Source organism: Sus scrofa, chromosome 16 (genome assembly GCF_000003025.6).
Source record: "Sus scrofa isolate TJ Tabasco breed Duroc chromosome 16, Sscrofa11.1, whole genome shotgun sequence".
Lineage (NCBI taxonomy): Eukaryota > Metazoa > Chordata > Mammalia > Artiodactyla > Suidae > Sus > Sus scrofa.
Genome location: NC_010458.4, coordinates 66,048,236 through 66,064,778, shown reverse-complemented (window position 1 = coordinate 66,064,778; position 16,543 = coordinate 66,048,236). Strand labels below are relative to the sequence as shown.

The 16,543-nt window shown below is 45.7% G+C and overlaps 1 protein-coding gene across 1 annotated transcript in view; it reads left to right on the top strand.

Moving 5' to 3' along the window:
* Window positions 1-16,543, top strand: part of ITK (IL2 inducible T-cell kinase) — a 71,498-nt gene that overhangs the window by 17,485 nt on the left and 37,470 nt on the right. Inside the window, exons 2-6 of the mRNA XM_021076697.1 lie at window positions 3,435-3,539; window positions 5,360-5,441; window positions 8,041-8,169; window positions 11,675-11,715; window positions 16,074-16,225. Of these exons, the coding sequence (XP_020932356.1) occupies window positions 3,435-3,539; window positions 5,360-5,441; window positions 8,041-8,169; window positions 11,675-11,715; window positions 16,074-16,225 (509 nt within the window). The remainder of the gene's footprint in view (window positions 1-3,434; window positions 3,540-5,359; window positions 5,442-8,040; window positions 8,170-11,674; window positions 11,716-16,073; window positions 16,226-16,543) is intronic.

Genomic DNA, 16,543 nt, shown 5'->3' with positions numbered 1-16,543 from the left:
AGGAGGACTGGCCTCAGACGGGGGAGAGATGGATTATGATGGGGGTGGGAGGTGGGTGACCCCAATCACACCTTTGGGAATGAGAGTGAGCTTTCATGACGGAACATGAAATCCATTTCAACAGAAGGTTCATCTGACAGATGTCTCTTAAGATCCATGTTGGAACTCGGGGAATTTTTTTTTTTTTTGCCCATGCCACAGCAGCTACCTAAGCTGCAGCTGTGACAACGCTGGATTGTTAACCTGCTGCAGGTTAGTCCTCAATGACTATTAAGAAGTCAAAGGAGATCATATGAGTTTAGAGAAATCTTCCTGGAACTCTTGAAGGCACAGTGTCCAGCAAAGTAGCCACCAGTCTTGTGTGGCTACTGAGCATTTACAGTGTGGAGAATCCAAATGGAGCCATCTTGCCAAATACACAATTTCAAAGGCTTTGTACTTAATCATAATACATCTCAATTTTTTATGTTGATTATATGTGGAAATGATAATATTTAGAAATATTGGAAGTTCCCATCATGGCTAAGCAGAAACGAATCTGACTACTATCCATGAGGATGCAGGTTTGATCTCTGACCTCTCACAGTGGGTTAAGGATCCGGCGTTGCCATAAGCTGTGGTGTAGGTCACAGATGAGGCTGGGATCCATGTTGCTGTGTCTGTGGTGTAGGCCAGTGGCTATAGCTTCAATTCAACTCCTAGCTTGGGAACCTCCATATGCTGCGGGTGTGGCCATTAAAAAAAAAAAAAGAAAAGAAAAGAAAGGAAAAGAAAAGAAAAGAAAAAAAGAAAAAGACATATTGGGTTAAACAAAATACTGTGTTCTTAAAATTAATCATACTTATTTCTTTTTGTTATTTTTAGTACGGCTATTAGAAGATTTTGAATCACATATATGACTCACATTATGTTTTTCTGGGTTAGCATTGTCTGAGATCCTCACATACAACTTGCATCCCTATTCAGTGCTTCAGTTACTATTTGACTTGCACTTTATGCCTGATTATGATGATCCCAGGCTATTAACAACTGATGCTTATCCAGACTGTTTCCACCCCAGGGCTGTTGCTCTTGCCGTTTACCTAAGTGCCCACTCTCCCAGACCTTCCCATATCTGGCTCCTTTTTCAACTTTCTGATCTTTCCTCAAAGGCCCTCTCTCCCATGAGATCTGCCCTCACCACCAGCTGATTACATAAACCCACTTGTTTATATGTCTGCCCTCCCGACTAGACTTCCAACTTCGTGAGACACTCTACTGTGGTCATCTCTCTGTTTCCTGCACTCAGAACAACCCCTCCCTTAGAACTGCCCCTCAATCAATATTCCTGAAGGAATAAATGCCTTAGCTTTAAGTCAGATGGAGATGATATAAACTGTGTTCCAACTTGGAGCCCTTTGTTCATATCATTTTAACTGGGCACCCACAGTGGACCAGCCACTGTGCTGGGCTTGGAGGCTATGGTAGCAGATATCCTGGTTTCCACTCTCAGGAATGCAGGATGTAAGGTCAAAAATGTCTAGCAACAGAGCTGCGTTCCTCCCATGAGCCTTTTGGTGCATTTTACTCTGTACACTGCTAAGGAAATAACACGACAGAAGTCAAAAAACAAGATAACCTCAAAGCTCAGACTCCCTGTTTACCACCTGTAGCTGCAGATGGTTGTTGAAAAGGCAGCTCTCTTTCTGCTTCTGAAAACAGATAAGCCATTCCAAAGACTATGATTATGGGCAGGATCTGGGCATGTATTTCTAGCCGTGGATGACTCTAAATGAGAAGATAATCTGGGTCTAAAGGACACATGTTTTCAAAGGTTGTTAAGGGAGGACTGACCTCTTATGCATCCTGCAATTACACAAGCACATTGGAGGCCACAGTGTGGAGGAGATGCTCATTTTTGTTTATACATGTTCTATAAATATGTGTGGGAAAGACAAATACATCCCATATGGTTGACCTTGGCTTCCTCAGAGCTGCGCAGAAAGATAGGGTAATCGTACACCAGAAATATTTTCTTCACATACTTCCGTATTATTTTGTTACAATGAACATGGATAGGTTTTGTACTTTCAAAAATGAATAGTTCTCAGAAAGAAATTTTTAAAAAGACATACATCATAAAACTTCCTTGTATTCAACAGTGGTACTTCCTACATCTTGACTTATTTCATCTCAGTTCTGTGCCTTAGCTGTTAAAGCAAAGGCCAGCAATCAGGTTGGGTATCAAAAAGTGGTAAGAAAAGACTGAGCTCACTTCTAGAGAATGTGATGATGTCATAGCTCCCCAAATACCAAACAAGTGCCCTTATGCACCACAATCTCTTGCTATAGTTAAGGACAAGCTATCATGAAGTATCTTGCCACTGGTTCCACAAGTGAATTCAATTCTATTCTTAATGGAAGCCTGACTCCAGGCATCTGTGCAAGGCTCCTGCTCTTCAAAAGCATTTTCCTAACAAGCCTTCCATGAAGCCTCATCATCCACCAACCTAACATCCCCTGGAATCCAAGGACAAGAATCCATAGGAGTTCCCATTGTGGTGCAGCAGAAATGAATCTGACTAGGAACCATGAGGCTGCAGGTTCGATCTCTGGCCTCTCTCAGTGAGTTAAGGATCCGGAGTTGCCATGAGCTATGGTGTAGGTCACAGACATGGCTGGGATCCTGCGTTGCTGTGGCTGTGGTGTTAGCCAGCAACTGTAGCTCTGATTCAACCCTAGCCTGGGAAACTCCATATGCTGTGGGTGTGGCCCTAAAAAGAAAAAACAAAAAACACAGAAATGGGTAATATGTAACATCATTATAAATCATCAAGGCCATCATGTGAATTACTTATCAATAAATACACGTAGCAAGCTTCCAAAGAAAGGAGATATGGGACAAATAAATTTTGATGGGTGTGCAGAGAAGGGGTATTTATAGAGCAGAGTCAGAAATGTCCTTTAGAGGAGCCACTGTGGGACCGTGGATAACGAAGGGACACAGAGAAGGCAGATGTAGAAAAGAAAGGTCCCTTAAAGGTATTTGTCACCAGGCAGGTCAGGCCTGAGCTCTCTTAACTATGCTAACAAGGCCACAGGTAGTCACCAAGCAAAGAAAACTGGCACGGGTATGGTGTGTGGTTTCCCATGGCTTGCACTGCCCATCCCAGCTAAAAGTTCTGCAAATGCTGCTGCTTATCACAAGATCACCACTGGGATATAAGATGCAGCAGTTCAATGAGTCCATCAAGAAGACAATTCCTATCAGATGCTCTCCCAGGAGTCCTCTCAGACTGTTCTTCTCAGGCACTGAGGGCTCCAGAGGAGCTTCTGGTTATGGGGAAGTTTGTTTGACAACGGATCTTCTCTAGTAAGGAATTTCTAGAAATGACCTGGACAAAAACACTGTTTTCCTTTTTTCCTTAAATGCAATGTGCTTTTTCTCCCCACAGAAAAAGCGCACTTTGAAGGGGTCCATTGAACTCTCCCGAATCAAATGTGTCGAGATTGTGAAAAGTGACATTATCATCCCATGCCACTATAAATATCCATTTCAGGTAAGTCCACAGGGAACTAGTTCCCCATTCCTTAGATGATGGTTGAACTGCTCAGTCATTGTATGAGCAGGTAGGAGGGAGATGAATTGGGTTGAGGGTGAGAACTGAGACCAAACCCAGAAGAAATTGGTGTATTCTTTCAAAGATTCATTACAAAATATTGAAAAAGGGTTATCATTTCTCATTTTTCCCTACCCCAAGGAAAGTCCTAATTACTCTACTCCCGGTGGGGAGAAAAAAAGCAAAGTCCCCATGCCTAACATTCTTTGAGCGCACCTCACTCATGATTTGGGACGACAGATTGCAATCCTCGGTTATAAATTGTTTGCAAGTTCTGGAGTAAAAAGACTCGGATTTTATAAGAACAATCTGAAGTGTGCTGTCCAATACAGTAGCCACTTGCCACATGTGGATATTTCTGTTTAAATGTAACTTAATTTAAATTAAACAACTTTAATGATCTCCTGAGTTTCCAAAAGCCACACTCAAGGAATAAACATTTCACATCTTCAATAGCCACATGGGGCTAGTGGCTACTTGTGGGCAGCACAGATTTTAGAATATTTCCATCACTGCAGAAAGTCAAGCTGGACAGAGATGGTACAGACACCAGGCCCCTCAGGCATCCTCAGGTCATGACTTCGTCTACATCTTGTTACCATTCTTGACATTTATAGTTCTGAAGGAGTTAGTACAGTATCTTCTTGCATATCCTAGGGTATCATTCTTTTTTTTTTTTTTTTTTTTTTTTTTGGCCAATCTGAGAAGTAAATATTCCATTTTTTCAGCAGTTCCCATTGTGGCGTAGTGGTTAACGAATCCGAAACCATGAGGTTGCGGGTTCGATCCCTGACCTTGCTCAGTGGGTTAAGGATCCGGCATTGCCATGAGCTGTGGTGTAGGTCACAGACGCGGCTCAGATCCTGCATTGCTGTGGCTCTGGTGTAGGCTGACAGCTACAGCTCCGATTAGACCCCTAGCCTGGGAACCTCCATATGCCGCAGGAGCGGCCCTAGAAAAGACAAAAAAAAAAAAAATCAGTAAAATATTCCATTTTCGAATGTGGCATAGAAAAGGACTATTTTCCTATGAAAAAGGTGACCTCCACGAGGTGGAATTTTATTATGAGAGTAAAAGAAATAACATGTTTTCCCATCATTAAAATTCCTATTACAAATAAGTGTAGGGAAAGAAAAAAACTGGTCAAACCCAAAGATTTGTAGTTTAGTTAATAATATTGGACCAACATCAATTTCCTAGTTTTGGAAATGTACTAAAGTTAGGTAAAATATTATCATTGGGGAAACATGGGAACACTGTATAATCTTTGCAACTTTTGGGTGTCTTAACACTATTTCAAAAGAAGATTTAAAGATCTTGATTATTTCCATCCCTGGCCCAGAAACTTCCATACGGCATGGTTGAAAAAAAAAAAAAAAGCAAAAAACAAAAAACAAACTTGATTATACATTTACCATCTAATACCTCTTTCATATGCCAGAATCTTTTCATCACTGAAAGATTAACATGAGAAATAAATGCGCTCTCTAGTCAAGTGGAAAACTCTTTTCTCTAGCTGTTTTAATTTCATGACAGCACACTGGTGATGTGTACTTTAGGACAAGTAGCCTAAGTTTCACCCTAGCCCTGCACAACAACCCAACATCTGGATAAAAAGGACACTAGTCTCCAGATCACCCAGATGTGTGCCTTTCTGACAACAACCTCAGACCCCACTCTGGGCCCAGTAAGCCAGAGGGGCCTGGTGTCGGTCGTCCGTCACCCTCTCCATCCGCTAACCTCGAACTCTGTGTCTCCAGGTTGTGCATGACAACTATCTCCTGTATGTGTTTGCTCCGGATCGTGAGAGTCGGCAGCGCTGGGTGCTGGCCCTTAAAGAAGGTAATGAACCTCCTGTGTGACTGCGTCTCTGAGACCCCTCGATCCTCTAGAAGGCTCAGGTTCCACAACAGAATAAAGGGTAGCTGATGGTTAAACATTCCTCCCTTTTGGTAATGGTGGAGGGCTACAAGTTTGCATCTTGTTCCATTATAGTACAGGGTCAACCAAATCCTGCCTGACACCTGCTTTTATAAGGCTCTGAGACAGGGATGTTTTCAGTATTTTTTCAATGGTTCTATTTCAAAGAGTTATGTAAGTACCCCCATAATGTATCACTTGAACCTGCTGGTGAGCAAAACCTAAAATATTTACTATCTGGCCCTTTAAGAAAACGTCTGCTCACTCCTGGTATAGTATGATGCATAAGAGCTTGGGCCCTTGAGGTAGATGACCTGGGTTTGAATCCTGACGCTGCCACTCACTGGCCATGGTGCTTGGGCAACTTCCTCAACTGCTTTGTGCCTCTCTTTCCCATCATCTTTAGCCAGGAGGAAGTAATAATCATAGTACCTGCTTCTTGGTAATAGGATGAGTAAGTCAGAGAGAGAAAAACATGCTGTGTGTTTTCATATGCAGAATCTAAAAAATTAAATAGAGCAAAAGAGAAACAGACTCACATATATAAGCTGGTGGTTCCCAGAGAAGAATGGGGAGGGAGGCAAAATAGATTAAAGGGATTAGGAGGTTGCAAACTACTAGTTATAGCATAAATAAGTCACAGTGATATTGGCTACAGCACAGGGAATATAGTCACTATTTTATAATAACTTTGTATGTCATCTATAAAAATATCAGGGAGTTCCCTTTGTGGCTCAGTGGTTAACAAACCTGACTAGGATCTAGGAGGATATGGGTTTGATCCCTGGCCTTGCTCAGTGGGTTAAGGCTCCAGCGTTGCCATGAGCTGTAGTACAGGTTGCAGACGTGGCTGAGATCCCATGTTGCTGTGGCTGTAGGGTAGGCTGGCAGCTGTAGCTTTGATTCGACTCCTAGCCTGGGAACCTCCATGTGCCACGAGCACGACCCTAAAAAAAAAAAAAAAAAAAAAAAAAAGTAAAGAAAAGAAAAATGAAATCACTATGTTTTCCACCTGAAACTAATATAATATTGTAAGTCAACTATATTTTAATATTTTTTTTTAAAGCACCTACCTCCAGAGCTGCTAAGAAGAAGGTCTCTGGAGCTAGGGAGGCTCATAATCAGCACTCAATAACTCAACTAGCCTTAAAGGTTTTCAGATCACTGTAAGGGCACGACTCAGAGCTCACCTTCCAGACAGCATACTCAGAACCAGCACAGTGTTTACATTCATGAAACGTGGAGCCAGGCTGCTAAGCAGAAAGTTCCAGTTCTGCCAATTATTAATGTGTGACCTTGGGTAAATTCCTTGACATTTCAGTGTCTCCATGTCCTCAGATCTAAATTCTAACTAGTAACAGGCAGTCAGGAGGCTATTGTGAGAATTTAAAGAGTTAGAACATGTCAGATGCTTGGAACCATAACCAAAGCAAGCCTCCAATCCACATTGCTGTTATTGTCCTTCAACTGACACCCTGGATTTGCAGAGAACTGGCTGCAAATATTAATCTGTGTCTAAGTAGCAGTGGGGCCTGGGGGTAAGCACACCATGTGAACTCCTGGGAGCCACCATGCCTCTATCTGAAAAGTGAGAATAAATATCCAAGTCTTATCTTCTCCCAAGGTTGTTGAAAATCTCAACTGGCAAGTGCCAGATCACTGGGACATGTTCTCATGTTTAACAGTCACAGGCCCAGGACAAACACTACAGCACAAAGTAACTGAAAGAGCCCTAGCTATGTTCATTGACTGTTCTCCTTCGATGAAGGGGTTTTACTCACAGGATGTTAAAGCTGGAAGGAACATGAGAGATCATCTGTCTAGGGCTCCGTTTTTTAATACCTTTTTTTTTTTTTTTAACAGCCACACCTGTGACATATGGAAGTTCTGGGGTTAGAGATTGAATCGGAGCTGCAGTGGCCAGCCTACACTGCGGTTACAGCAATGCGGGATCCTTAACCCACTGAGTGGGGCCAGGGATTGAAAAGGCATGTTCGCAGAGGCAACATCAGGTCTTTAACACACTGAGCCACAATGGGAACTCCTACACTTTTGTTTCCAGGAAAGCCCTACCCCCTTTTCCTTCTGAGCCAAAATCGGACTCTACAGCCACAAATCTAGAAGGAATCAAAACAAAGTTGCTATGGTTGAAGGTGAAAGAGAAGGAGGGGTGAGAATCCCACCCATCCAACCTTCCCACTCCCCCTCAGGCACTTTTGTGGGGCCCACAGCCCCAGTGTAACAACCTCATGGTACAGTGGGGTTGGAAGCTCAGAGGAGAGTTTGCCCAGCCAAAGGACACACAACCAACCCAAGGGACAACCAGACAAGAACTCAGATCCACTCATGCCTAAACCCATTCCTCCATAAATACATATGCCTGGGCAAAAGGCCTGACTAGTCTAGGTCACACCCATGCAAGCTCACACCTCAGGGTCCAATCTCAAGAAATTATAAAGTTGGTAGTCCTTGACAGACTGACCTGGAAATAAACTCTTCTGCTGCTGCTACCCCCTTTCAGAAACGAGGAATAACAACAGTCTGGTGCCCAAGTATCACCCTAATTTCTGGATGGATGGGAGATGGAGGTGCTGTGCTCAGCTGGAGAAGCTTGCAGTGGGCTGTGCCCAGTATGATCCCACCAAGAACGGTAAGAGACTACGAAATCCCTTGTTACTTTGTGAAACGACTGACCTCTCTACTCACAGGATGTAAAGGCTCTTTGCTGCCCACCATTGGGGTGCCCAGAAGTGAATGGGAAAGTCCACATTTTCAAGTTTTTCATATTTTTCCTCTATCACCAGTCTGTTGATGTTTTTTTCCTCTCAAGGCTGACATCTTTATAACTCCTTGCTACTCAAAGTGTGGTTCCAAGCTTCACCATCACCTGGAAGCTAGTTACAAATGCAGATTTGAGGCCCCCTCCTAGATCTACTGGATCAGAATTTGTATTTTAACAAGATCCCTAGGATACCTGTGTGCATAGCAAAGTTTGAGAAGCACGGCTATACCTTCACCTTAGGAAATTTGAATGACACAGACCACTTCAATCTGAAATGATAGAAAAAGCCTTAGAAATATCTATTATTTATTACGGTGGTATCACAGCACATGTGTGTTGATCTTCACACGTTCAACTCTATACACTTGGAGGGGGAAGTAAAAACAAAACCCCGCTTCTTTTACATTGTGGCTTCTCCCCACTTTTCCTTCAAATTTGCCCTTGACCTCCCTGGTCTCAGAGAAAAGGAGGCCTCAGCTTAAAAGCAAACTGAAAACGAAAGATGTTGCTTTATGGCCTTCGAGGTCAAAGACTCAGGTCCTAGGGATTGAAGTGTAACTTGCTTTGACCTTACGGGATGACTCTGGGACCTGAACGCTCAGTGAAGTGGAACTCTACTCTGATGCGCTATTTCATGTGTTATGCTCCCGTTCCTCACAGCCATCTGGGGTAGATGGTGTGATGTTAGAAGAGGAGGAGGCTCAAGCACTTGAGCATGCTCAAGGTCACACAGCAGGAAGTGCCCTGCAGAGCACTGTGCCCAGCAATGACGGATCACGTGGCTTGTTGGCTTCCATCGCCCTCTCCCCTCAACCTCTCTTACCCTGCTTCACTTTTCTCATCCATCAGTTTCTTTTTTGCCCTAAAACCTAATACCCCAGATTGACAGCCCAAGGCGGATGTGCTAAATGTAACACGTGGCTAGGTTTTCTGTGGCTTCCTGAGTTGCAGCCCCTTTTAGTGCCACTTTAAAAACCACCACTTCTCACACTCCCCCCTTGGGAGAGAAAGTTCAAAGTTACCAGCCACTTGGCCGAGAAGAATATTTACCTAGTCTTAGGATCCTCTGCATTAGCCCTTTGGACTCTACTTGCAAAGGCTAATATTTACTGAGAAACAAATAGGTGGAATATCTGGGTGGAATCCACCATAAGAACAAGACAGTGTGGGCTTGCCTCCATGACCAAAAGCCCTTTTCAAGGCCAGAGATCGGGTCTCCAAATTCCTGCCAGCACCTTGCTCTCAGCCCATGCATGGGTCACTTAGGATCAAGGACCCTAACATTCTCATCTCTAAAATGGAAGGGGAAGGTTCCGAGGTCCTAAAATGAAATATTCTCTAAGCCCCCTTCCAATTCTGAAATTCTTTGAAGCAGTATTTCCATTTTGCAATTTTCACCATGCGTGTAGCAGCTGTTCCTCTCCAGGGCACACGGTATTTCCCTCCACTGAGTGGTACACACGTGACTGAGGTGTGAGGAACATCTGAATGACTCACCAGGGCAGGGCTGGTCATGCTAAGCTCCTCCCCACATGAAGCCAGGCTCTAACCACCGCACACGTACTCGGCTAATAGTCCTGATTTTACCTTGCAACCCACTGCCATCCCCTCATCTGAGCACCTCCTCACTTCCCCTTCTTCTGACTTGGTTTAAATAATCTCATGCACCATAATTTTGACCGAATTGAGAGCAGAGTTTTCAAGAAGCACACTGCACCATGCACACAGCATGTGATCACCTGCTTTGGGTGAAGGCTTGTGGGATGTAGGACTGCCAGTGTTGGGCACATGCACAATGCGGGGTCTAAGAGCCTAGGGCTTTGGGATAACAAAAACCTGGTGTGAGCCCCAGCCGCTTCACTTCCTGGCTCTGTCACTTCATACATGTTACTTGACCTTTCTGAGTCTCTGTGCCAGTCTCCTCATCTGTAAAATGGGGATGATGATAATAAGTAGCAACTTCCTGGGGTTGTTGGGAGACACAATAGGGTTGGGAAAAGCTCTTAGCACAGCTGCTGGCACTTCGTAAGCTCTCCAAAGATGCAGATAAAAATACTAGAAAGATACTAAGATTGTGTCTTTCTTATTTGTGGACAGAAAAAATCTAAAGCTGAGATGGCATGTAGGAGTGTCTGTCTGGGAAGTGGCAGAGGTGGGTGAAGAAACGCAGACCCTGCTCTGCCCAACCCACAGCAGCACCCATTTCTGTGACCAGAACTGGCTCTGATTTCACTACATATAAACACACAGAGGGAGAGGAAGAGAGGCAAGAATGAGGCCAGAGGAAGAAGAAGGACAGACAAGGCACAGAATGTTCAGGGCTGGAAGGGGCTCAGGGCCACAGAGCTTGTACATGGTGGAGCTGAGTTTGGACAACCCATCTCCTGGCTCCAAGCTGAGTACTGACTAGGAACCATGTTTCCTGTGATGTTTGTTTCCTTCTTCTCTATTCCCTGCATCTCTGATACCCCAGCCTGCCTTTGCTTATTAAGGAGTCAGCATGGGGGCTGGGTGGGAATCTCCTCTTGCACATTCCTAACTCAGGCCGCCCAGCTCCAAGCCAACCTCCTGCAGAGGCGAGGCGCTCACACCTGTGTCTGCCGCCCACTCCCTTCTTATTGCTAATTGTTAAAGAAGCCTTTGAACTGAGCGGAAGCCTATGCACTGTCTGCAGACCACACACCCTCCCAGACACACAGACACCCAACTTTGGCCCACAGATTCCAGGTGTGACCTTTTTCAGTGCCTCAAAGGAAAAACACTGAGAAACACAGATGAAGAGATGGAACGAGAGAGGGAAAAGGGGGAAAGAAGAAAAAGTAGGGACATGGAGACTCGGAGAGTAAACAAGAGAGCAAAGTGTTGAGGTGTTGTCTGGGGGAGTCAGCCAGAACACTCAGAGGCCTTAAGATAACTGAAAGTGGATTCCAGCCCTCTCAAAAAGCAGCTCGATGAGCTCTCACCTCACCCACCCCCTTCTCAAGTCCACCAGGGCACCAGGAAGCCAGTGAGTCACTGTCTCCTTGAGTCACCAACTCCAAGTCCTGGTTTAGCAGGTGAAGAAGCCCTCGCGGAAGGCCCCATACCTACTGGGACAGACACACACCGAGATCCTCGGTCAGCTCCTTCGAACCAGGCTTTTCCTGGGGATGCAGGAAGAGGGGCCTGGGTGTTGAAAGTCTCTGCTGTCTCCCAGAAAATAAGATGGGAAACCAGCCGGCCAAAAGAGACAACACCCAGGCCCCCCACGTCTCATCTCCTCCTGCTGTTCTCTTTGAGGCCCATTTTCTCTGAAAAGCCCCCAGCTGCTCACCTCCAGTGAGGCACATTCGGTTTCACGCTCATTTTTCTTTTTCTGTTTTTCTCGTTTCAGCTTCAAAGAAGCCTCTTCCTCCTACTCCTGAAGACAACAGGGTGAGTGAGAGCGTGAGTCTGGGCGAGGGGTGGGCCCAGGGTGCCGCCGGCTGGAGTTCTGCGTGCTTGCAGTTCCCTGTCTGCCCAGGTTTCTTAAATCCCAGGCAAATGCCGTGGAGGGTCCTGATCAGTGGAACTCAACACCGTGGGTTTCTGGGGCCTGAACTGTCTTGTGGGTCTGTCCACGTGAAAAGACCACTCAACTGCCAAATCCCCTTGCTGCCTTTACCCAACAAACACTTATATCGCACTGCGAGTCCAGGGGCTTGACTAGGTTGGGGCATGAGGCTGGCTCAGAGCTCCATAAAATGATGTATTTCCTCTACCCTTTGCCCTACAAGCCTTTTGGAAGCATACATTTAATAGTACTTTATATTCTTCAAAGCATGTCCACACTTTGACTAGCTATTTCCAAACTATCTATTCCAGTCACTTCAGAGGGTGATAGTTTCGGTCTCACGTGAAAGCTTGGGAAAGCAAGTCCCATGAGAGGTTTTGAGGCTTTCCCAAGGCCATGTAGCCACTCAGGAGTCAAGCTAAGAGGCTGCAGAGCTGCTGGTGTGCTGGTCTTTCACTTGAGTGGTGGTTCTTGCAATGTGGTCCGGGGACCAGTCGTATCAGCATCACCTGGGAGCTGGTTAGCAATACAAATTCTCAGGCCCCACCCCAGACCTGATATATCCAAAACTCTAGGGAAGGGGCCCAGTAATAGGATTTTAATAAACTCCCAGGTGACTTGGAGGCACCCTGGGGTTTGAGAAACACTGGCCTAATCTCCTGACTTACAAGGCTTAGGAGAAAGCAAGTCATCTCTGGGGAAGCTATTCAGTTAAGAAGAAAGAACAGGAGAAAGATCAACCTCAGCCCTCAATTGACCATAACATTAACACCGTATCCACATTTGCTAATTGCCCTTTACTCCAGAACCTACGGATTCTGCTTCTTCATGCTTTTTCCTAAAGAATGAGCTCTGCTTTTTTTCCCCTCCAGCCAATATGGTGACATTTCAAACATAGGCAGCTTCCCATAAGACAAGTAGTTCTACATCACTCAAAACCAGGCTGGTTTTTTTTGCCACACCTGAGGCATATGGAAGTTCTCTGGGTCAGGGATCGAATCCAAGCCACAGCTGCACCCAGTGCCAGAGCTGTGACAATGCCAGATTCTTAACCCACTGCACCAGTCTGGGGATTGAATCTATACTGCAGCTCTGCTGCACCACAGCAGGATCTCCTGGGCTGGCTTTTAGATGGGTCGTCAGCCTATTCCCTCCCAAAAAGAAAATAGTGTGCTCAGAAAATGAACCCTTTTCCCTATCATTTCATTCATTTTTTTCAAGACTCTTTCACCATCGCCCTGGAAGCTATGCTTCAGAATCCCCCTGCCCTGGCTTGTGGGTGGTTCCCCCACAGTTCCACCTGAAAGCACACTTCCGCACCTTAGGCTGGTTTGCTCCTCTCTGGTTTTCACGATCCGTGAAGGTGAAAGCCAGAAAACAGGGCCTGTCCGTGCCCCCACCCCCCACCCCGCTCCCCCCAGACTCCATCCCTGGCTTCTCAGACTTCCTTGAGGAGCAGCGTCCATACTGCTCTAGGACCCTGACCACAGGGCTTCTGGAATCACCGTGGCGTCTACCACTCGTCTAAATCCACGGCAACGTTTCTTACTCTGAATTCACTTCTCCCTTCAGCTTCATGTCCTGCCCTCTAATAGGGGATGGGCACCTTGAGTTGACATCTAGAGAAGCTACATTTTTAATCTAGTCTGAGCTAACAGACCAGGCCTTAGTGTGAGAGACATGGCAGCATGGAGTCCGTCCTCCAGAGGGTCGGGGGTGGCTATTTCTGGTCCGAATGGAGACCATCCATGATCAGAGGAGCTGACACTCCCAGGCCTCTCTGGCCTGTGGGTGCAAGCGAGGTCCTGCTTCACAGTGAAGCCTGAATTTCAGCTCCTCTTGGCTCCCTTGCATACACAGGAACTCAGCCCTTCCTTCTCGGCCCCTCCCCGTCAGCCCAGAAGGGCGTCCTGAGGAGCCACCGGAAACATGTTTGTCTGTGCGCTGGCTTCCTTGCCGAGACATCTTGCCCCTGTCTCTCCTACCTGGAGGGCCCACCCTAGGCCAGTGCACCTCACCCCAGCAGCGGCCCAGTGAGCTCTTAGGATCCAGGGCCATGCTGAGGCCTATAGCAGAGAGGCCAGGAGACAGGGCGCCTCACCCACTCCGTGACTCATCTTATCTCCTAGGCTCCCAAACAGCCCTTGTGAAGCCCAGAATCTCAGTTTCTCCAAATTGTGCCCCTTCATTTGCTCCATAATCTCGTGGTTCCCAACCCTATCAGACCCAGTACTTCTAACAAATATTTTGTAAAGCTCTCTTTGTTATCCTGAAAAGAAATTCATAGTTAATATAAACTATGTAAACACATGCTTTCTAAAAGACTCAATAAGTATGGAGCTCCCATTGTGGCTCAGCAGGTTAAGAACCCAGCTAGGATCCATGAGGATGCGGGTTCCATCCTTGGCTTTGCTCAGTGGATTAAGTATCTGTCATTGCTGTGAGCTCAGCATAGGTCACAGATGTGGCCTGGATCTGGCATTGTGGTGGCTGTGGTGAAGGCTGGCAGCTGCAGCTCTGATTTGACCCCTAGCCTGGGAACCTCCATATGCTGCAGGTGCAGCTCTAAAAAGCAAAACATAAAAAAATTAAAAATAAAGTAAAATCATTTATAAAATAATGTTTCTATGTGATGACTTCGCTGGACAGCATGATGCAATATTCAATTGCTCACACCTGTGGGTAGAATGCTATTGGATTTGGCCCCTCAAAGGCAACTGATACAAGAAGGTTGTATCAGTGACTCAAAGCCAGTATTGCATTCTGTGATGTGATTTTCCCAAGCAGCAAACAACTCTTGGTAAAGTTCTCAACTAAATAAGAGTAATCTTCCCTCATTGTAAAGGGTGGTTGCCTCCCTAGGAAGCTAAGTACTTTGTAGAGGGTAGAGATAGGATCTAGGCTCAGAGAGTTATTGCACATTATTATAAGCAGGCTTCTCACCAAACGAATGTCAAACAGGACAGTCAAAAGTTATACAGGGTGTGGGATGCTGCAGAGAGTTCTGCCTTCTTGTCCCCCTCCCACTAAATGCTAGTAGCACACCTCAACATTTGTGACAGTCAGAATATTCCCAGAGGTGTCCAAAATGCCCCCACCAATGGAAAGGTACCACGTGGTTTGAACCCTGCTCTGACCTTTCTCTTTATAGGGGTTCATCAATCAGTTGGGCCTATAAGTAGATGAATAGCAGGCCATATCCCTCCATTATTCTCCTACCCTTGAACACAACTTCTTCTTCCCTTAGTTCTTAGAAGCAGGCTTCGGGGCCACCACCTCTTATCTGGAGTACCGGACACACCACCTCCCAAGCTCCACAGATATCTAGACTTCAAATTTCAATCTGGGCTGAGCTGGAATGACATACTATGTCAGGATGACAACACTTTTTTAAAAAAATTGCTAGTATTATTATGCTACCAAATGCTTCAGTGGTCTCAGAGAACTTCTGATTTCCCAACACCAAACTTCCTTCTAGCCAGTCATCTCAATGTCTTCCCATCTTTGCTGTCTCACAAAATCTGCTGACCTACAGCACATGTGCCACCTTGAACCCTTGATTATTTACAGTCTCCTGCTCACCTCTTCAATATCTCATCCTAAGAAAGGCACTAAAAAGTAGAGATGTAGGTGAGAGAGCCCATGAGAGTAACAAAGATCCCACGTGGTATAGCAGAGAAAGCATAGCAGTTGCTAAACTTGGGTACATCCATGTCCCTGTCTCTGCGTCAGTTCCCTGTTTTAAACATAAGGGTGGATTAAATGATCTCTCAGAGGCATTGCAGCTCCAATAGTCTATGAGTCTATGGACTGGACAAGCACTCAAATAAAATTAGAACAGCATGGACTGAATGATTTAGTGTTGAGTGCATCGCCTTTGCCAAGAATGCGATGCTTCTAGCGAAGAGGCATGAGTCACAACATGGTTCAGATAGAGAAACCAGCAGTAGTGTATGAAAAGCGTAGCTTCTTGGAATTCACTGAGCACATAGAATGGGAGAGGCAATGGATTCCAAGTATTGTATGTCTTTGTAACATATTCAGCATCATAATCCCAACTCAGAGAGAAAGCCAACCAGCAGAAGGCAAATGACCTCAGTGAATACCAGCAATGAACTGTAGGAACCAGTGTCTGGTCTGGCATCGAGCCAGGAGCAAACTATAGCTCAAGAACTTGCTGTCCTTGTTCCACAGTTTACCTCCTATGTCTTTGATTGACTTGGTTGTCTTCTTCCTCCAGCGATCCCTTCGGGAACCTGAGGAAACGCTGGTCATTGCCTTGTATGACTACCAAACAAACGATCCACAGGAACTCACGCTGCAGTGCAATGAGGAGTACTTCCTGCTGGACAGCTCCGAGATTCACTGGTGGAGAGTTCAGGACAGGAACGGGTGAGGCATCTTCGTGGTTGCTGCCCCAGCTTTTGAAGTGAAGTGGGACTGATTGTCTTACCTCTCTCAGCGTGACCCTGGCACTGAGTTAGGAGAGGAGAGCAGAGGCAGAAGGAAGAAGAAGGGAGGAATAGACGAAAAGTGTCTTTCCACTTCTGGGAGTGGCTAGGAGGCAGTCATGTGCTATGCTTGCTCCCTGCACCCTATTAAGCACTTCCAGCCTCCAAACCCATCTAAACACCTCCTGAGTTTTTCCACTGACATCCACAGTTTGGGAGAATGGCAACTTGTTCTACAGAGTACTAGTGTTTTTGAGGG